Here is a 21392-nt window from a genome sequence, read left to right as displayed (position 1 = left end):
CTTCTTTGGTTTCTCTTTTATAGGCATTGTTTAGCTGGCTCGTCCTTTTACGATCGCCATCGTATTGATCTTCGTATCTTCCTGTTCAGCGTATCGTCTGCTTGTTTGCAAACGTTAGCAAGTGTCGTCCGTAAACGTGTGCTCATGTTGACATATGAGGATCCTAACGCCCCCTCACTGGAAAGAAATAATCTATAAGATTATTTTTGAAAGAACATATTTGTAATGAACTGAGTGTAGTTTCACAAAAACACTGACACGCATGAAAAACACATATTGTAAGCACTATTAAATACATTTTAAAGCATTACAAAATCAATAAAAACACGCTTTGACATATATACATTAAGAGCGTAATAACGGGCAGAAAGCACTACAACTGTATTTAATAAATGTACACCAGTTTACGAATTGTGGGTATTAGTGAAGGTGAATTTCTTTCTTCAGTAAGATCGACGTTAATTTTAATGTCACATTCGGTATTAGCAGTCTGAACTGCATGATTACACTAGTTAACAAATTTAAACTTTTTGTTTGTTACATGAGAAAAATCACCTGATCTTAAAGGAACTTTTTGCGCTGAATTCGAATATGCACTCGGTTTCTCTCCATCACGTAGTTTTCCCGTAACAGAGGGATTTTCGGGAAATTCCCTCAAAAATTTCCCTTTTTCAGATATTTTATTCCCCTAGCTTCTGTCCCCTTACATATAGTAACATAGAAATTATACCTAAGTATACCTTGATTTATATTTAATAAACCCTAAAAGTTTCGTAAAAATCGCTTTGTTCTTTCTAGAGAAATAAATATATTTGTATGTATACTGTGTACACTGTTTATTGCACCTGATAGTAATCCTTTCAGATCTCCTGAGTTGGGGTAAAAACGATTTGCTTTATTACTACAAACACAGACATAAAAATGAATATTTACAATAGTCAACAACACACTTGTATTGCTGTAGTCAACAACATATCAGTGTACAGGAAAAGGCATGTTCAATTTTCAAGCTATTTCTCAATGCAAGATAATGTGTGCGTATGTACGGATATAAATGGGCTGATGGCGGAGCTAGGAATTCCTTACGTTCCAGAAGAATGGAGGTTATTTATCGACGCGTCAAAGGTCAGCCTTAAAGCTGTCCTTTTACATAATGGAAATAAGAAAACCTTCAATACCACTTGCGCACTCAGTGAAGATTAAGGAATCCTATGACACCATGTCAACTTTGCTAAATCTTATAAATTACAAGGACCATTGTTGGCAAATATGTTGTGATCTCAAGGTAGTTGGTATTTTATTAGGACTGCAGTGCGGTTACACGAAGTACCAATGTTTTTTATGTTTATGGGATAGCCGAGCTGATGACAAACATTATGAAGTGAAGGAATGAGAACCTAGAGTGAATTACGTACCTGGAGAATGCAACGTCAAATACGCTCCTTTGGTAGATCCTAATAAGATATTACTACCGCCACTTCATATCAAGTTATGACTTATGAAAAACTTTGTCAAAGTCATGGACACATCTGGTGAAGGTTTCAAGTATTTGCGAGATAAGTTCCCTAACTTGAGTGATGCTAAGATTTCAACGGGAGTGTTTATTGTTTCCCAAATTAGGAAATTAATGCTTGATGATAGCTTTGACAGCAAGTTAAACAGTGCTGAGCTAGCTGCCTGGACAGCATTTAAGTGTGTTGTGCGCAACTTTCTGGGCAATAACAAAGCTGAGAGTTACACAGAAATCGTACAGGACATGATACAGAAATACAAAGAGTTGGGTTGTAGGATGTCTTTAAAAATCCACTTTCTGCACTCCCACCTCAGCTTCTTTCCTGCTAACCTAGGTGCTCTCAGCGACGAAAGATTCCACCAAGATATAATGGCAATGGTGAAAAGGTACCAGGGACGATGGGATCCTTGAATGATGGGGGACTATTGTTGGGGTCTTGTTAGAGAATGCAACATTTTTTACAAAAGAAGGAAGTAGTGTACGTTTTTGTAACCCAATGGAAGTTTCATATATTGTGATAGTTTTGATTGTCTTTTCATGACCTTTTGGTACATTTGTATTATTGTTTATTGTAAATTATATTGTATTATATTTTATATATGTGTTTGTGGTAATAAAGCAAAACGTTTTACCTCAACTTAAGAGATCTGAAAGCATTACTATAAGGTGCAATAAACAGTACACACAGTATACAAACAAACATATTTATTTCTCTAGAAAGAATAAAGCGATTATTACGAAACTTGGAGGGTTTGTTAAATATGAATCAGAGTATACTAAGGTTTAATTTCTATGTTAGTATATGCAAGGGGACAAGATCTTGGGGTGTAAAATAAACGAAAAGAAAAATTTTTGAGGGCTTTTCCCGAAAATCCCTCTGTTACGGGAAAATCGTACGTGATGGAGAAAAACCGAGTGCATATTCGAATTCAGCGCAAAAAGTTCCTTTAAGAACAGGTATTTCCTTTTATGTAACAAAACCTTTGTTAACTAGTGTTATCAATTTGAACAGCAGACGCCGATAAATTCTTTCCAATGGTAATGAGATGTCTAGACGATTTGCTAAATCTGTACCGTTGTAACTTATTAAAAATAAGGCATAGATAGATTATTATTCTTATTATATTATTAGGAAAGAAGTATAATTGGAATCAGAATGTCGGAAGGAAAGTAAAAAATGGAAATATTCCGGTTTTTCCCCTGGTATATAAATTTTCGGGACTGAATGTATTTCCACTGCTTCATTTTCTAAAGTATAAGTATTATGTGATTACTTAATTTTATTTACTCGTAGGTTTTAAAATAATTTGGAGATTAGAAAAATAAAATATCATTGACTGTACTTTATATAAAAATTAGTAATATGATCTTTAAAGTTTCATTTCCGTTTGCACCAGAAAGAACCAAAGTACAGATTTACAAGTAAGGAATTGTACCAATTCGTAATGCAGACGTTCTGTACAAATGGAGGTGAAGTAACTACTATCAATAAACCCCGAACCACCGTAATAATAGACGTCGATATACCTGTTGTCTCTGACACGAATTTCTGAATACGTACTCGGACTTCTCTTACAATGTGAATTAACCTATGAAATTTCTAGAATTGGACAGGTAGAAGGGTCATGTGTTGCAACGCTGTGTGCAAAGTTTAATCCACAATTCAGTACCTTCAAGTGTTGTTGACATAAATATGTAAGAGCAAATATTGAGAAAATGATGACATGGGTTTTTGGAAGTTACTCAATTTAAGTTGTTTATAAAATTTAAAAATTTAATGTGTTCACAAAATCAGCAATAGGGTCATTTTAGAAAATCAACTTACATATAAATTTCGAACTGTTTAGGGGTGTAAAAGTATGTGAACTCTCTATATGAAATGTTTGTTTGCAACATACTCACACATTTGTAAATATATATACATTCGTGTGCACTCTCAAAATATAATAACGAAGAAAATAACACAATACCATTCAGAATATACATTTTAAAGCATTCTCTCTAAAGAACAGTAAGAAATATACTGACAATATACGAATCTAATTTTGAAATCACAACATAGTTGCAGAGTGCATTTTTGTTTCTACATAAATTTCCGGAAATTTCCCACTTTTTGAGAATCTTCCCGAGAATTGTTTTCCGGAAATTTGCCCATTACTACCTACCAGTTCAATATCTGACTTGAGAGGTGTATCCAGAGCTTTCTTTTAAAAGTCTTATACATACAAATGCACAATTATAAATGAATAGAACTCAAAAAATGCGGACAAGAATTTGAAATTTGAGCCTAATTTGCATCCAAAATATTTACTTGTATGAGTACATAACGTCATACACACAATAAGTGTGAGAGTATGCTTTGAAAGAAATTAAAAATTTGCGAGACAATATGCAGTTGAAACGTTTTGATATGAAAAATAAATTGCTGAATAAAAATTCGAATTCTCACATTAGCTTATAGGAAAGCATTTTTAGAGCGCTATTACAAAAATGGTTTGAGATCAGTAGTACAGCGTTTTAAGTCAAGATGTTTCACAACATCTAAATATGACCAATTTATTCCCGCACTCTTAGCGGCTATGTCGTTTCTCAAGTGTGTCTGCATAATTTTGTTTTTTAATAGTCAAAAATAGATTAAACTCTTTCTGACAATTCGATTTGTTTTTAACAGTATCTATATCATATCCGTTATTGAACTGTTTTTGGAACAAGTTGTTTTCCACACATTTAACATACATGATGACATCTTTATACAATGTTACCACGTGTTAGGTTTTGCACTTCATTTATTAACGTGTTTTGCCACACGAGATTTCTTACCAAATACCAGTCACACCATTGGCTCATCAGGGATTTTTTAAGTTTACATATTCATATGTATTTTGTTAAGTGTTGATTTGGAATAAATAGCAGAGCACATTATTGGCAAGTACGATGTTTTGTACAACTATGTTTTAACATGTGCGTTGTCAAATTAATCTTTTGCCTGAACTTCTTTTTACACTGTTGGCACGTGTTAGGTTTTACACTTTTATGTATTAACATGTGTTGCCAAATGAGACTTTTGATTGAAACCTTTACCACACTGTTGGCACGTATACGGTTTTTCACCTGTATGAATTATCACGTGTTTCTTCAAATATGATCTTTCACGAAATCTTTTCCCATATCCATCGCATGTGTAAGGTTTCTCACCTGTATTAAGTAGCATACGTCTTGCTAAAGATAAACCAGTAGTGAATCCCTTGCCACAGTCCTCACATGTATGAGAATTTTCACCTGTGTGAAATACCATGTGTTCCGCAATATGTGATTTATAAGCAAATCCCTTTCCACATTCATCACAATTGTAACGTTTAACATCTGTATGAAGTAACATGTGCTTCACTAAATACGACTTTAAATAAATTCTTTTCCACACTGTGGGCACAAGTGGGAGTAATCCCTTTTATGTATCAACATGTGTCTTGCCAAATGTGACCTTAGACAAAATCCTTTTCCGCATTCTTTGCAAGTATGAGGTTCCTCATCTGCATGCATTAATATGTGGGTTGCCAGATGCGAGCTTTTACGAAATCCCTTCTCACACTTTAAGCACATGTAAGGTTTCTCTCCGGTATGTATCTGCGTTTCGTTAAACGAGATTTTTCAATAAATCTCATGCCACACACTTGGCACGTGCAAGATTTTTCACCTGTATGTATAAGCATGTGTCTTGCCAAATAAGACCTGTTACTAAATGTTTTTGTACATTCTTGACATGTGTACGACTTTTCATTTGTATCAATGAACATGGGTCGTGCCAAAGGTGACCTGCGTCTCAACCCTTTTCCGCATACATGACTCATGCGAGAATTTTCACTTGTAAGTGTTCGCATATTTCGTCTCAAGTGTGATCGTGTAAATTCTATGTAAAACTCTTCGCAAGGATGAGATTCGTCATGTAAGTCGGCAATTATTTCCTTTTGTGTAATAAATATATCAGCTGTTGTGGAAACCGTATATTTAAGAAAGCTGTAAAAAAAATCAATAAACAAAAAAATACAAATTGAAATAAATAAAATGAACAGTAAAAAAGTCTAACGCTTGTGTACCAAAAACAGTAAAAAGAAATAGGGTTGCTCTTTTAGTGTACAAAAATGTTTTGAGTTTGCAGACTTCCATACGTTATATTACGTGACAAACGGAAGCGAGACCTATCGAGGAGTGCCATGTTAGTTCTATTCTCCAAAGAAAAATATGTTTTTTTTTTCACAAAATCTAAAATTTTATCTACATTTACATATACGATATCATACTTAAGTACATACCAAGGTTCATGTGTTCCACTATCAAATGAATATATTGTTTGTAGAGAAAAACGGAGATAGGGAGACACTGAAGATTTTTATGTATTGTATCGTTAATTTTAGGGGGGGAAAAGTCAGTAATTCTGAGAACCTAATGCAATTACTACTACCAGAAAGAAACAAAGGAAAGTTATAAAAATTTTACATCATAAAGTACATAATTTCAAACAGTATACATATCTTAACCTCTGGTTTTTAATATCCTTGCAATACTTTCACATATTAAATTTGAATCCACCTAATGATCATTACGCCTATTGAAATTTAACTACGTGGTTTGATAGATACATACCGACGGATTTTTCCGAAAAAAAGCTTTTTCAGACAATGCGTTTTTAATTCGATGGAACTTTTCACCCATTTGTAACACATACCTGTCATTAGTATTGTAGACTTTGACTCTAAGGTAACGACTAGTTGTACTGCACCATTCGTCTCCCTTGGGCTATTACTGTTAGCAAACTATGGGATATTGAAAACTGTCTTGCGGTAACACCCTTAGTTCGCAAGGCTCAAAAATGAGTGCTATTGAACATTTTCTCTTCACTTGATGCTGGTCACCTGCGTAGCATAGTCACTAAACTCTCGACTTCGGTGCGAGGTCCCGGATTCTATTCACTCAGTCCAGTTCGGGGACACTCAGTCCAAAAAGATTTTCAGGCCAGCCTTAATGAAGTCACTTTTACTCCTTGTTTTTTTCATATCAGAAAAATATTCGGCCGCTACCAATGATATAGGTCCCACGACGCTTCCCTCCTTTCCCAATCCTTTCTTCATTACCTTGGCGCGTATAGTGTGATCGCCGATTGACGTCATCCTTCATACGTGATGGACTAATACGGTCAAAGATGCGAAACCCCAGAAGTCTAAAACTTAAATCCCTTTCACCTAATGATGTGCCATTCAAGAAATTCCAATTCTAAGTGACTGCAACACTACTGTTCCAGCAATGCTAAACAACTTTGCCGAGTCCAATTTGCATCTTGAGAACCTTCAGTGTTTATTGTTTAAAGGGTGTGTAAGTTAGAAGGGTGAATAAACAAAAATGCTACAATTCTGAATGTTAGAAAAGCAAGTTACACATTACATTTAAAAGAAAACGAACGCAAATGTATTATTATTTAAAATAAATGTTCTAATATCCTACCTTCAGCTAGGTTATAATAAGGTTACTTTGTTTGAAAAGAGTATCATAAGGAAAGGAAGATGATTACAATCTCTGTCAAAAATTCACGAGTATCTCTTTTTACAACTTAGTACATAGTACTTAGCACATAAGATTAACATTGAAAATAAACTGTCCCGTTCACCAGTTTTGGGAAATACTGTATTTGAGAGGGAAATGATGAACAATCTTCATATTACTTCTCAGTACATCTACTTGACATCCAGATTGTCTGCAATGAGCTAGTGAATCGCTTAAAATTAAAATTTACACTGCAGATATCACTGTCTCTCAACAGGCTTTTTCCATTTTTTTAACGATACTATTATTAGAATGAGAATATTATGAGCAACAACACAAGTTTAAATTGTACACCAAAAATAAAGTACCTGAGGAATGGTTTATACTAAGAAGGAAAATTTGCTACATAAAGTCTTTCCTGAAAGTGGGCAAGTGATCTTTGCTTTAAGAGTTTATATACTTATTACCAAAATTGCCATAAGATACGAAATTAATATTTATTGTTCAGAATCCACAACACATCATATAATGCAACTTAGTAACAACAATTCTCCCCGAACAAGAAATTTTAGGAAAACTATGATATTACACGGATTCCATGAAATGTTATTCAGCTGCCAACCCATACATCTAAAACAAAACGTACACTTGTTTCGATATTTTAACATGTGAAGTGTCTAAAACTTCATGATGGTGGCATAATACTCTGGAAATCTCTTCAGGCAAATAAAATAATTTGATCACTTTTCTTCCAAATAAGGCCATTTTGCTGTTGTTCACGTGTCCTGTCATTTATGTAGAGTATTCTGCATCTTGCGAAAATATGTCAAAGAACAACACTTTCTTCCTGAATAATTCACATTCATATTACGCGTTTCATTCCCGAGTTATTACATTATAGCGACGGGAAGGAATTTGTGCACCCTCTTTACTAAGTATATCTACTTAGATTTAAGAGCTTCATACATAATATAACTTTCTAAACATACGCTTGAAGGCAGCAGAAGATGTAGCCTATGGCCGGAAGGGCCCTGGAACTCCAGATTTTTTGGTGACAAGAATAATTGAAGTTATTATTTATAGAATTTTGAAAGTTTATAAAAATTCGTGGTATACCAATTGTAGTTTGGACTCTGGTTGCTCCAGTTTTTACCATCTAGATCCGCCATTCTTTGAGGGAGTAAAACTAAGGAGATAAGGCTACCTTTTTTCCCACCCTTAGCAACACATTCTGAATAAAAGTACATATTTCATTTACACTATCACAGTTAAAGTGGCTTTTCTTTATCAAACTGTGTCCTAAAATGGGGGACAACACGCATAAAGTTACCCCGGTTTGGTTTTATAGAACGAACTCTGAAATTTATGTTACACTTATGCAATGGTTTTCTGGGCATTCCTCGTGTGTTCCGCTTGCTACAAAAAGAAAAAGAAATTATTTTCTATATATTTGCTAAACTATGATTAAAGGCTTAAAAAAGTTAAATATTTGCAGCACCTCTGACCTTTATTAAAAGCTTTGCTAGTAATTTACACTGTGCAAAATTGCAATGTGCAATTTTAAGAGCAAACGTTAAACACTAAAGAAAACAGACTATATATTTCACCGTTAAACATTAGTACACATCCGGTAATAGACGAAACTCATTTACGTCGTAATTAACCAAACTCAAAGTTTCACTGCCTTAGAAATAAAATTTTTCCACTGAGTACGATCCTTTATTAAACCAACCTCGATTCTTATCACCTACATTCATACAATACTTCTGTATAATATTCTCCTAACATTTCTTCAGGTACAAAACCACATACTTTCTCAACAAGAATTTACAATTCACATGCTTATTACTGACGCAAGTAACGTGACCAATCTGTCTTTGAGAACTCGTTATTTATGTAACAGTATTAGATGTTTTCCTATTGTAAAAATCGAGTTTACATATAACAACGAAAATGTTCTTTTAGCTCACATCACGTTTACTCAAAATTTGTGTCGAAAATCCATCAGCGTTCTTTCCAGCGTGTTAGTAACCAACTGCGTAATACGATGGCCTGGATAATTGAAAGCGACAGAAAAGTCGGAGGAATCATCTTTCTTATCAAAGTGGTCTTGCATGTCTTGCATTGCGAATTAAAATAAACTATTTATTAAAGCTGAGTTTATTGTTGCTCTAGTAGCAGTTCGTTCGAGTTACGATGTACATTTAAATTAGAACAATCACAATAAGTGAAAGGGTTCCGTAACGTTAACACTTTAATAAAGAAAACAGGAAACCTTCTTCGTATCATGTATATTTGACATTCTTATTAACTAGTATGATTCTGTAAAAAAAAAAAAAAAATGCTACAGTTTCAGAAATGATAAATAAATAAAACACAAATATACGAGTTTTTGTATCAAGAAATATTTTGAGTGAGAGGGAGAATTTATAGATAAGAGAGTGAGGTACTACTCGTAATAATAGAAAACCTATTACTAAAATTTTCTGCATACAAAATAAACATACCTCATATTGCAATTAGTGTTTCACAAACCTTAATTAAATAGTCTCGATACTTAACAGTAGATTATATGTAGTTTAAAATATTAATGAATGAAAGCTTTATAAAGATCATTATTTACAAAAAATAAAAAAAAAGTTTTCTTGACATTACTCAGAACCGTGTTAGTACTCTTGCAAACACTCAAGGCTTCTTGCAAGCAAAAGGTTTATAGTGATTTCCGTTACTGCCTCACCTCTTACAAAGCTAAGCATTCGGTTGCGTTCCTTTATATGTTCAATTGTTTCCGAATTCATTAACTCAGTTTAAGGTAAGCGAAACAAGAAATATTTAATAAAGTATTGCAAGTGTTGAAAAGAAATATTAATGCAGACATAACTCTGACAAAATAAATGCATTTAAATGTACCTAAGAGCGAGAGCATTGTTACCTGCATCTGGATTATCATTTTCTTCAACGTCCGGTTCTTGATCGTTCATATTTCCAATAGGGCAGACATGTAACTGCTTGACTTTTCCATGTTGTGTGTAAAATCGGAAGATTTTGGCTTGATGTTACTGTGAAAACTTGTAGGAAGTATTTAAAGTTGATAAACACTTGACTAATATATTTCTTTCGAATTTAGTTTCCAATCTAATATTGTTCAATTTTCATTACTTTCAAAATCGATATTCTCTTCTTCCATTCCACTTTTCAGTTCCTTGCGTTCCAAAGGTATTGTAAGAGGATCTTTAAGATCATTAAAGCCACTAGTACATTGTTTGTAATTACATTCCTCAAACCACTCGTTTTCTGTTTTCATTTCAACTTTAATAGGAACGTTCTCCGTTTCCATTTCGACTTTATTAGAAGTTAAAATAATGAAAAGATTTCACGAACCCCAAAACTGTTCAAGTTAGACATTTGAAATCTTCAGCACTTGATGTTAAAGGAAACCAGATAAATCTCAAAGAAATGGGAAAAATATTATTCGTTTTAACCAAATTTATGAGCTGAACCGAGGGAAACCACGGTCAGTGCCATTTCAGTTTAATTGAGTTATTGAAACGAACGATTTGCGATGAGACTTGGGATATAAAAAATATTGAAATCAGTATTTGAAAATGTCCAAAACTTTGTCACAATCCACAACTATCGGTAATTAAATATCGAAAACATAGAACCTTACTGAAATATGAAAATGTTGGTCAATATCGCATTCTACCCTCACTTTATCACTTGCTAAAGCAAAACCTAACATATTTTTCTTCTACTGTACACACAAGTATATAATATTCCTATTTTAATCCTCACATACATTATTAATTTTTGTTGCTGATGTACATAGGTACATTTTATCGAAGGACGATCCTTGTTTTTTTTTTTTTTTTTCCTCTCTCTCTCTCTCTTTTCATTTTAACCGAAGCTATGAATTCTGAAAATTACGATCAGTGTTGCATGAGGATCGAGAAGTCAAAAACTAAAATTTTCTCTTTTACATTAGCTGATATTTCTCAAATAAAATATGGAAAGTAATATAAAATTTTATTCAAATACATGTAGCACAAGCACTTTCTATCAAAATTTATTACTTTGTCCTTGCTGTATGTGTTAACTTCCAGGTCTTGCATTTTTTTCGGTATTTTTTTCAATGTTTAATTGTTACTCGATTTTTTGCAGTAACTTACGGCATTTTTTGGTTGTATTGATGTATGGCGTCCATTTTAGTATCTATGATAAATGATGCATTGAACTACTGGTTAAGGTTCTATCCTAACAACAGGAGTTATTCGCAGAAATGAACGGCTCTTTCGCGAAGAATACGTTCGGGTTACACAAAGAACATCTAAAGAGCGCTTATATGGTGGTGCAATGGAGGATATACCCACTTGAACTATAAATATAGTCTAGAAAACCGCGGTGGCATAGGTGCAGATCGTTCACCTCTGATGCATGTGGTCTTTGCTTCAATCTCAACTCGGGCCAAGTTAGTCTTGTGAAGGACAAACAACGTGTGCGTGTCTTTTCTTGGGTTTTCCCGTCTACTCCTACTTCTTCGTTCCATACTTTCATTAATTTCTCATCATCGCAGTCCCTTAAGTCTAGCCGGCAAAATCGTGTGACGTAAGTCTTAAAGATTTCATTCCATATTTTTATAGTCCAGAGCATACTTACCTTAAATTAACGAAATAACGAACGTATTACGAGCGTAGGTGCGCGGTACATTTTACTGAACATTTCACAAAAAGAAATCTGATCTTACGGTGTTTTTTTTTTTCATGTAATTATATTCTTCGATATTTACAACAGGAAAATTAGTATCAGTACACGAAAAATTCAATTTCTTTTGAAAATTAAATTAACATAGAAAGGTAAGAGAATTAAATCACCATTCTATTTAACCAAATTTCTGAAATAAACTTATTTTACTAAGATTAATCGCTATCCATATTATAATTATTATTTAAATTTGAACTGTTATTTCTATTTGGAAGCAGTAAACAATATCTTTTCTACCTCACAAAAACAACATTATATTATTTTAATTGTTTTATAAATATTGGTTTGAATCAAATGTAGCTTTTCGTACCTTGTATAATAATTGCCAAACTATCTCCTCCTATACCGCCAAAGGAGTTTTTTCTCCTATGACAGTGAATGCCACCTCCGGGAGTCACGAAATACCCCAGAGACTTTTGGGATCCAGTTCCTATCGCAGTATTCCTTGCAAGCTCCGGGAGAAATTTTCTGAATTCATCACTGCTACTCTTAGTTAGTCAAAAGGGATATTAACACAGTGAGTGCTAATTACGTATATATACGGAGTGACAGAACATACAGAGACTGCGATCACGCATAAAGACGTTTTTCAAACCTACATATATTTTATGTATTCTTTCATATTTGTACATAGTTATCAATCTTTGATTACACAGACCGTAATTTAGTTAATAGATCATGCTGAAATGCTCGTTACTGTTTTGTTGGTGTTCTTATTTAGCGATGTGAATCTTATGTTACGGTAAAATGAAGAGAGAATATATCTGATGATACGTTCTTCTAAATTTGAAGCAGAAATTTACGGAAAGTGCTGGTAATCTTTTTGATGCAGGGGTATTTCACACATTTTAATCGTTCTGATAAGGTTTTTCATACTGTACAACAGAACTACAAGTAGCAAACTATTCGTTTGGAATTTATGAAAATATTTGCGAGGGATTGGTTGTACAAGATGGGGTTCAGTGCAGTTACCTTCGGAAACTACGAAATCACTAGACTGGTCTGAGAGAAACATATTCTACTGGAAACTCTACCACAAAAGCTCCATACTGCAAAGAAATTAACTTTGATTTTTTACATTTATGAAAACATTTCCATCATAAATCAATACATTCCAGTGGAGTGAAAATAATGATGGTTTTTAAAAATATACTATAAGAAAAATAAATTGCACTTGCTTCCTTTCTGCATGTAAGCCATGTTAACTTGTTTATCTTTTGTGAATTCTATGTAATATGCAAAGCACTTTCTACAATTGCCATAAAGATGAAAACACAAACTTCCAAACGATATTTGTCACACAATTTTAGCATTTCTACGTTTCAAGATTTAATAGTTTTAATGTAGAAAAAGGTTTCTCTTTAGAAGGGAGCCATTCGTTTAAAATATAACTTAACCTAATATTACTAGATTTTGCTAACTTGTAATTTTACTTCGATTCTACAAAAAGCCTTGCTTGCATCAACTAGATATAAAACCAGAAAAAACTACCTGTAGTTTTCGGAATGCGTCTGTCTCGCGTTTCCACTATTATTGCTTATGAGGAAATGCAGAGCGGCTGTCTCCCTCGTCATATGGACGCACACCCAAACTACCGGGCGGTTCCACTAGTTTCGCACTGCCTGCTTGTTATAGAACATTTGCACTGTTTGGTGACAACTTACAACAATTCGTTGGTTTATTTTTATTATTATTAATCTTGAACCAGTATTATCACGCAAGTCAATATTTGTTATTTAACTATTATTTAAGGTATACCCAGTTAACTTCATCTATACCACGTAGGATATAGTCTTGTAGATCAGCGAAAAATATTGTTCAGGACAATGAGAAGGACCGTTGGGAGTAAGAAATCTTAGCGTGAAACACTAACCTGATTTATAAATATATATTCATAACTTTTATTAACTTACGCTGGCTTATTTTCATTCTTGTGAAAACACTAACGGTTAAAGAAAAAAGTACATCAGACGTATATCCTATACGCAGTAACTGTAAAACAGTTTTATATATATATCTCACAAACAGGACATCTTGAATTAAAACTAAGTTTCCCCGTCATAGTGGTTCTTCCTACTGGTTGTCATTAACCTTCAATCAACTCTCCTTCCTTTTCGCCATCTATTTTTCTCTATTATCCCATCTTATTGTTTTCCATCAGGTACACTTAATTTCTTTATTATTTGTTCTAATGAGTTTTTACTTACATTTTAAGATGGAAGACCAGAAGCAAATAATCCCATAAAATAGATGGGTTATACCTGATCAATGCAGGGGTACGCTGGGAGAAATTTCGTACTAGCTCCGAGTCTAAAGTTGTCACCTGCTTTGGTGGTAGGTACAGAAATTGACCTCCTTACAAACGTGTAAAATAAGTACATGGTAGCAAGTCAAGATCAGGTCATATAGTTGTTTAAGATGTGATACCTCATATGTACAATTTTTGCGATTCTGAATTTTGGCATAAACCTGATCAGAAAACAATAACCCATGTTCTACCAACCCTCGTACGTCAAGGAATCGATTGCTGAGAAACAATCGATTACTGTATTGGTTTTCATGTGGGTTGTGGGGAATTTCAGGTGATACGTTGTATAGCACCTAAGTCAAAATATTAAAGCCAATTCTGGCGTGAGGACAGCAGCTGCATCAGCGTTTAAACACGGATAATCAGCTTTTAATAAGCTCTGAATTATAAATATATTAAATATAGATAGTGAAGTTTTTCTCATCTCCCGAAAAATTAACAAATTTGACATACGAAATATCACAGATAAAAATATGGTAAAACATTTCATCGTAAGGTATAAATTTCTGAGAAACCAACCTTTATCAGCGAAGTTAACTAATCCATATATTAAACTGTTTAAAAAAGCTGAATTACTGATTGGTCTAGTACGAGGACATACATACAAATTAGCACAATAACAGTAAATGAAAAGGTCCCATCATGTTGATACGTTAAAAAAAAAGAAAAAAACTCAATAATTTCTTCCTGTGGTCAGTGTTTCGTTTCAGAGTTAGCGTTTCAGAAGACTCGTATTAAACAGAATTGAGATTTGAAAGCAGTTTATATATTGTTTAAAGTATTACTGACTGATCATCATATTTAATAGTACCTTTTTATAAGAATTCCCCTTTTCATTATTCAGAAGCGTGTCAATATTCCACATTAACACTGAAAACACGGTGTAGGCACGAGGTTTGTAACAATTAACTGCTATGTTTGGATACTTATTTCACTGGCAAATCGTCTCATCTCTTACAAGGCTAAGAATTAGGTTGTTTTTTTTCCGAATTCAAATGTTTGCAACTCTATTAAGTTAAATGAAAATAAGGATATTTAACTAAAGATTAAAAATGTTGAAAAGGAATATTTATACAGACATAACTCAGATAAAATAACCTGATTAAACGTACCTGCGGGCATGAGGACTGTCATCTGTTTTTCGATCATCATTTTCTTCAACGTCCTTTTCCTGATTGTTCTGATCCGCAACAGCGGCAAAGTTGTAACTGCTAGACTCTTCTTTGTTGTGTGTAAAATCGGAAGACTTTGGCGTGATGTTATTCTCTTCAGCTGTTGATGACCACTCAGGTAAATATATTGAATTCGAAGTTAGTTTCCAATCTGATATTGTTTCATCCTGGTTACTTTCTGAAGTGATATTTTCCCCTTCCATTGCACTTTCTCGTTTTTTACATTCCAAACGGATTGCAAGAGGATCTTTATCATCATTGGTGTTAGCAGTACATAATGTATAATTACATTCCTCAAATGGCTCGTTCTCTGCTTTCATTTCTAATTTAATAGTGACATATTCTGTTTTCGTTTCAGTTTTAATACAAGCAAAGTTCACATAATGAAAAGACATTTTGCAAGCACAAATCTCTTCAAGTTCTAATTTACACCTTCAGCACTTAATGTTAAAGAAAAACAAACAAATCTGAAAACAATAAAAAAATATTATTCGTTTAAACAAAATTTAGGAACGTGCCGGGAGAAAATAACGGTAACTTCCATTTCAGATGGAATGAATTTAGTGGGTAGAATTGTTTGGGATCAAGCTAGGGATATAAAAGGTATTGTAACCAGTATTTTAAATTATCTGAAATTTCCCTAGAAGTCATACTAAAATATCTACATACCTAAATACTGAAAATGCAGATATTGAAATATCGAAATACTGACTCATATCCTATTTCTTTCCTTATTTTCTCCCTTGTTAAAGCAAAACCTAGTATACTTTTTCTCTACTTTACATAACAGTATATTATACAGACATATTATGTTTCAAGCACATTATTAGATTTGTGCTTGCTATCCATAGGTAAATTTTATATAGGAAGTAATGGGACATTCTCTATATAGTTTCTTATGTATGGTGTAATGGGGCATATAACCAGTTAATCTTTTTACAGTTCAGCGCATACCAACACTAAATTGGTGAAAGAACAAATATACTACAAGCGTTGGTATACGACAAATTTTACTCAACTGAAACATTTCATAAAACGATATCCGCTTTCTTATTATTTTCGTTTTGCAATGTAATGATGGTTTTCGATATTTCAAACGTCAACGTCAATATCACTCAATCGTAACACCGAATAGCCCTATCGGCACATGTGCGAAAGAAAAATTCAATTTCTTTTAAAATTTCAAATAAAAGAGAAAGTTTAGAGAATTATATTACATTTCTAATTATTCAAAGTTTTAATATTAATTTAGTTTACAAAAATAAAAACCTATTCATATTAATAGGTTCCTTTACGATTTGAACGCTCAGTTTTTCTACCTTACAAATGACAATATTATTTTACTTCTGTTTTATAAATATTGGTGTGAGTTAGACGTACTCTTCAGCATTTATATAATTGTTGCTAGAAAACTCTTCTCAAAACCGTCAAAGAACTTTCTTTCAATATCACAGTGAATACGTCCTACCGGAGCTATGAATTCCAAGGATGATTATTATATATATGAACAAACTAAGGCTACCAGTGCTGTCCCAGTATCTCTTTCAATCTCAGGGACTAACACTCTGAATTCATCATTGTTATAATTAATGATTCGAGTGACTTATTAACACTGTGACTACTAATTACGTATATATACGAAGTGGGAAAACGTACGGTCACTTCGATCAAGTATAAAACGTCTTCCAAATCAAAATATATTTTATCCTTCCTTTCCTATATGTACACAGTTTGCAATCTTGGATTATATTTAGAGTTCAAAGACTGTATTTAATTACTAGGTGATCGGAAATTATCGTTACTATTCTATTGCTGTATCAGATAGTCTTGTCAATGATATCTTACGACGAAAATGTAGAGTAAATATGGCTGCTGATGTCCTACCTATAAATTTGGAATAGGAATTAGGCAAAAGTAAACGAAATCTTTTCCATGCAGATGTATTTTACACATTTCAATGGTCTGGCTTATATTTATATACTGTACAACAGATCTACTCGCAGCAAACTATTATTTTTTAATTTGTGAAAATTATTTGCGAGCGACTGATTGTACAGAGGAGAAAATCAACGCGGAAAACTTTCGAAGGTACGCAATTACTAGGTTGAACCCAGGAGAAAACATTTTACACAAAACTCCACCATAAAACTCTAACTACGTAAAGAGACTTGCTTCCATTCTTTCATATATGAAATACATGAATTGATACTATGTACTGGAGTGAAAATAAAAATGTCTTTTTTTAAAACAACTATTAATATATAAAATCAGGCAGGTGAAATATAGTGCATGTCTTTGTTTTTTCATGTATGTTTCGGTAACCTTTTATTTTATTTATTTGTTTATTATCTATTTATTTATTTTTTGTGAATTCTATTCACTTTCTAATATTTCCATATTCTACCAATGTATTGTGATAAACCAAAATAAAGTGGGAAGTTATAAAGTTTCGAGTGATGCACGAAAGAGAGCAGTTTTTAGTGATGTACGATATATAATTATGGCATTCCTTGGTATCGAGATCTAACTGTTCCAATATACAGGGAAAAGTTTCTGTTTAGACGAAAAGGTATAACCGTTTGGAATCTAATCTAACACAAAATCTATACAAATTTGCGAACTTGTTATTTGGATTCTACAAAAAGGCTGGTCTCCATCAATTAAACATTACACTAGGAAAAAGGCCAGCATCCTTGGGAATCATTTTGTCTCCTGTTTGTACTGTTATCGCTTATGAACAAATCCAGAGTAGCTGATTTCCTTCTTCCTACGGCGCACAGCGAAGTTGTCGTACGCTTCCACTACATTCGAACTGCCTGTGTCAGTTATATAGCATTCCTGTTGTTTGGTGGCCACTTGTGTAGGAACATATGACGCTAAAAGGATTTTTTTTACTCAACGGATTTCAATGTCAGTGTACACGCATTTTTATTTTTCGTTTCAGTGCTACCTTTCGGTAGCCTCATTCTTCCGAGAATTCCATCTGCACGAGTTTTACTAGAAATTTGGTAAAGTTTTGCATCAACGACTAATTACCATCCACCCACATATGAAATATGCCAATTAATGTAATGAAGCCTGCATTTAATATGTTTGTTTCAGCAAAATAATTAGTGTTTGACTAAGTCGGATAATGCTAAGTTTAACATTTGAATAAGTGATAATAATTATATTTTGTGTGTATTAAAAAGAACATTATTACTTAGAAGAATGTTTAAAATCCAATGGAACTAATTTTAAGTAAAAAACATTGTATTTATCGGACATCCTTTGCTCAAAGCAAGGAAGGTACTAGGTGGCGACATTCATTTACCGCCAAGGATTCCAAATGACAACTTTTTAAATGAAGTAAAGAAGTCTCTCAAGTGTTATCTTAAGAATAAATTATCATTTCTAAAATGTAGATGAAATCTTAAAATAATAATTCCCAAAGTAGTTAATAAATGTAAAAGTGCTTTGCATCACGATTATAATGAGGTAAAGTTTTGAATGTTACTTGTGCTCAAGATTTCTTAGTGCTATGAAGTGCACCGTAAGCTGAAGCAAAACACTTAATTAACCTGGTTTTAAAGGAAACAATAATGATCATCTACGCCCAGCAATGTCTAATTGGAAAAAATTTTCATCACATCCCGTAAAACTTCTGAATAATTCACGCTTGCCTTCCCGCCGGTTCTCGCGTAACCTTTGCCAGGACCAAAAGCTGGATTAAATAATTAATAAGTATTTGAAGTACTCGAATGTTTGCTTGGTGCTCGTGAAAATAATATCTCATGTCGGATGAAATATTATATATATATATATATATATATATATAAATCAACTACAACGAAAGTTAGTAATACCATTACATTAAATACCTAATTCATGTGAGTTATTTGTGTTGTTCTTTTGACAGGTGAGTCATAAAGAACATATTTTGGAATATTCATTTATGTGTTAGATTAAGAATATTTATCACGTGTTTATCTTACTCAGCGCAGTCCGGAATACATCCTTTTCGACGCGATATTAGGGTCTAACTTCGTGAGTTCAATGTGAGCTTTAACTTCCTCATTTCCCTGTGTGGGACATTAATAAAGTTTGAACCCAATACTTATTGAAAATATTTTTTTTTCTTCACTGGATGCAGTTAATTAATGCTAGTTAAATCTTTCGGTAAGAGAATAATTCGCGGTAGATCTCAGTTTGTGTTTTAATGCTCAGAACTGTGACACAGTTGTCTTCGGTAAATGGAATCGTTGAAATAATACATTTTGGTACCTCAAAGGAAACAAATACTAACTACAGATACATATACACTCAATACAAGTTCGCTCGTGTTTTGCATTTCAGCTCATTACTATTATTGTATAGCATTTCGAATTTCTACCAACGTGATAAATGTATCTAGAACTTTGTACCTTGTTTTTGTTTAAATTGTGATGAACGTTTAAAAAAAAAAAAAAAAAAAAGAGCTCTGCAGGGCTTCGAACTGCTTTCGCTCGCTCAGGTATATATTCTGTAGTCAAAAACACTGGAGATCTTATATGTGCAAGATTGGGGAAAAAATTAAAAGCTACCTTAATTAGTGATGTACAAATTTCCAGAAAAATATTTTTCGGGAATATTTCCAAAAATGTGAATATTCCGGGAACTTAAGTACGAACATAAATTGCATTCTCTTACTATTATGGTTTCAAAATTAACTTCGATTTTATCACAGTACATTTATTATTCTTGTCTCAAGAGGATTCTTTAAACCGTATATTCTGAACGGTATTTCGTTTTATATTTTCATTACATTTAAAGAACCCGTAACTGCTTATTTACTTACAATTTGCTTTGTCGGATTAAATATGTTAGAAAAAATATTTGGTATAGCAAGTGCACATATTTTTATACCGCTAAATAGTTTAAATTTATAGTAAGTGGATTTTCTAAACTTCATCCTACTACATATATCATAAACAGATTATTTTTTTTACATATTATAAACAAATTAGGTTGGGTAACAGCTTCAAAACATGTCTCACCATTTCATCAACATCAGCACATACATATTTAGGTCCACAATATTTTTAAGATAGTGACTTCTCCTTACAATTTTGCGTCACGTTGCCTCACACGACCTTTCTTCCTACCCACATGCGTTAATTCACATAAAATAGAAGTCCAAGTATCTATTAAGAAATTTGAGTCATATATAGCAGATACATAAACGTCTTCTACTAACGGTGATTCGGAGTGTATCGATAGTACTTCTTCGCTATCTCTACAGATTTTTTACAATATTTACATCAGTTTCTAATCAGTAACTTACTACTTTCTAGTGCAAATGTAAATGTAACTTAAACAATCATATTATTTATCACTTATATAAAGTACAGTCAATTAATTTTAGAGATTTACCTCCAAATTATTTAAAACCTAGAAGTATATAAGATAATAAATTAAAGTAATTAGTTATGTGGTTCTTATAATTTGGAAAACAAACCAAAGAAATGAAATACCACGGGGAGAAAAAACGGAATATTTCTATTTTATTTTTATTTTCCATCTCACTGGGAATATTCAAACTAAACATCACTAAACTTATTATCATTCTTATTGAACCTTATATTATCACAATAATAGTGAAACAATTTGTTATTTAATCATTACTTAGGTGAAACCGTGAATTTCAACTTTGCTAAGGACAACCTTGCCATGTGAGTCAAGGAAAAATATTCTAGAGAACAATGAAATGACGTTGCTTAATTTGTCAACAGGTAATAGGGGCAAGGTCTCTTAGACGCAGTGTGTTACTATCATATGAAATCTTTGGTCCTATCTAGTGATGGATAAATTCATGGGGAATATTTTTTCAGTAAGATCCCCAAAACTGGAAATGTTTCCAGGATTTAAGTACAAAGATAAAATTGCATTCTAATGCTATATTATGATTTCAAAGTTAAATTCGTCTTTATATCAGAGTATATTATTACTCTTGTCCCCACAGGAGACTTTAAATCGAATATTCTCAATGGTATTATGTTATTTTGTTAATATTTTATTATATTTATAGAGTACGCATATATGTATATTTATTTACATTATGTTCTATGGTAGTAATTATGTGTGA

The 21392-nt window shown here is 32.9% G+C and overlaps 1 protein-coding gene across 4 annotated transcripts in view; it reads right to left on the bottom strand.

The window, feature by feature from the left end:
• Window positions 1–20550, bottom strand: part of LOC145689954 (uncharacterized) — a 33238-nt gene extending 12688 nt beyond the window's left edge. For 3 of the 4 annotated variants that reach the window (XM_081764332.1, XM_081764333.1, XM_081764334.1), the window contains exon 1: window positions 15230–15366. Coding sequence is in view for 1 of the 4 variants with exons in the window: in XM_081764330.1 (XP_081620456.1) it covers window positions 5104–5527; window positions 15230–15684 (879 nt within the window). In the remaining 3 variants the exon portion in view is untranslated. Of the gene's footprint in view, window positions 1–221; window positions 5528–15229; window positions 15757–20304 lie in introns of those variants that run through there. The other variant, XM_081764330.1, reaches the window with a different exon arrangement.
• Window positions 20551–21392: the final 842 nt, after the last annotated feature.

The sequence above is a fragment of the Thermobia domestica genome, chromosome 7, assembly GCF_964235325.1.
Source record: "Thermobia domestica chromosome 7, izTheDome1.hap1.1, whole genome shotgun sequence".
Lineage (NCBI taxonomy): Eukaryota > Metazoa > Arthropoda > Insecta > Zygentoma > Lepismatidae > Thermobia > Thermobia domestica.
The sequence above is the reverse complement of the archived record's forward strand: the minus strand, read 5'-3'. Positions and strand labels throughout refer to the sequence as shown.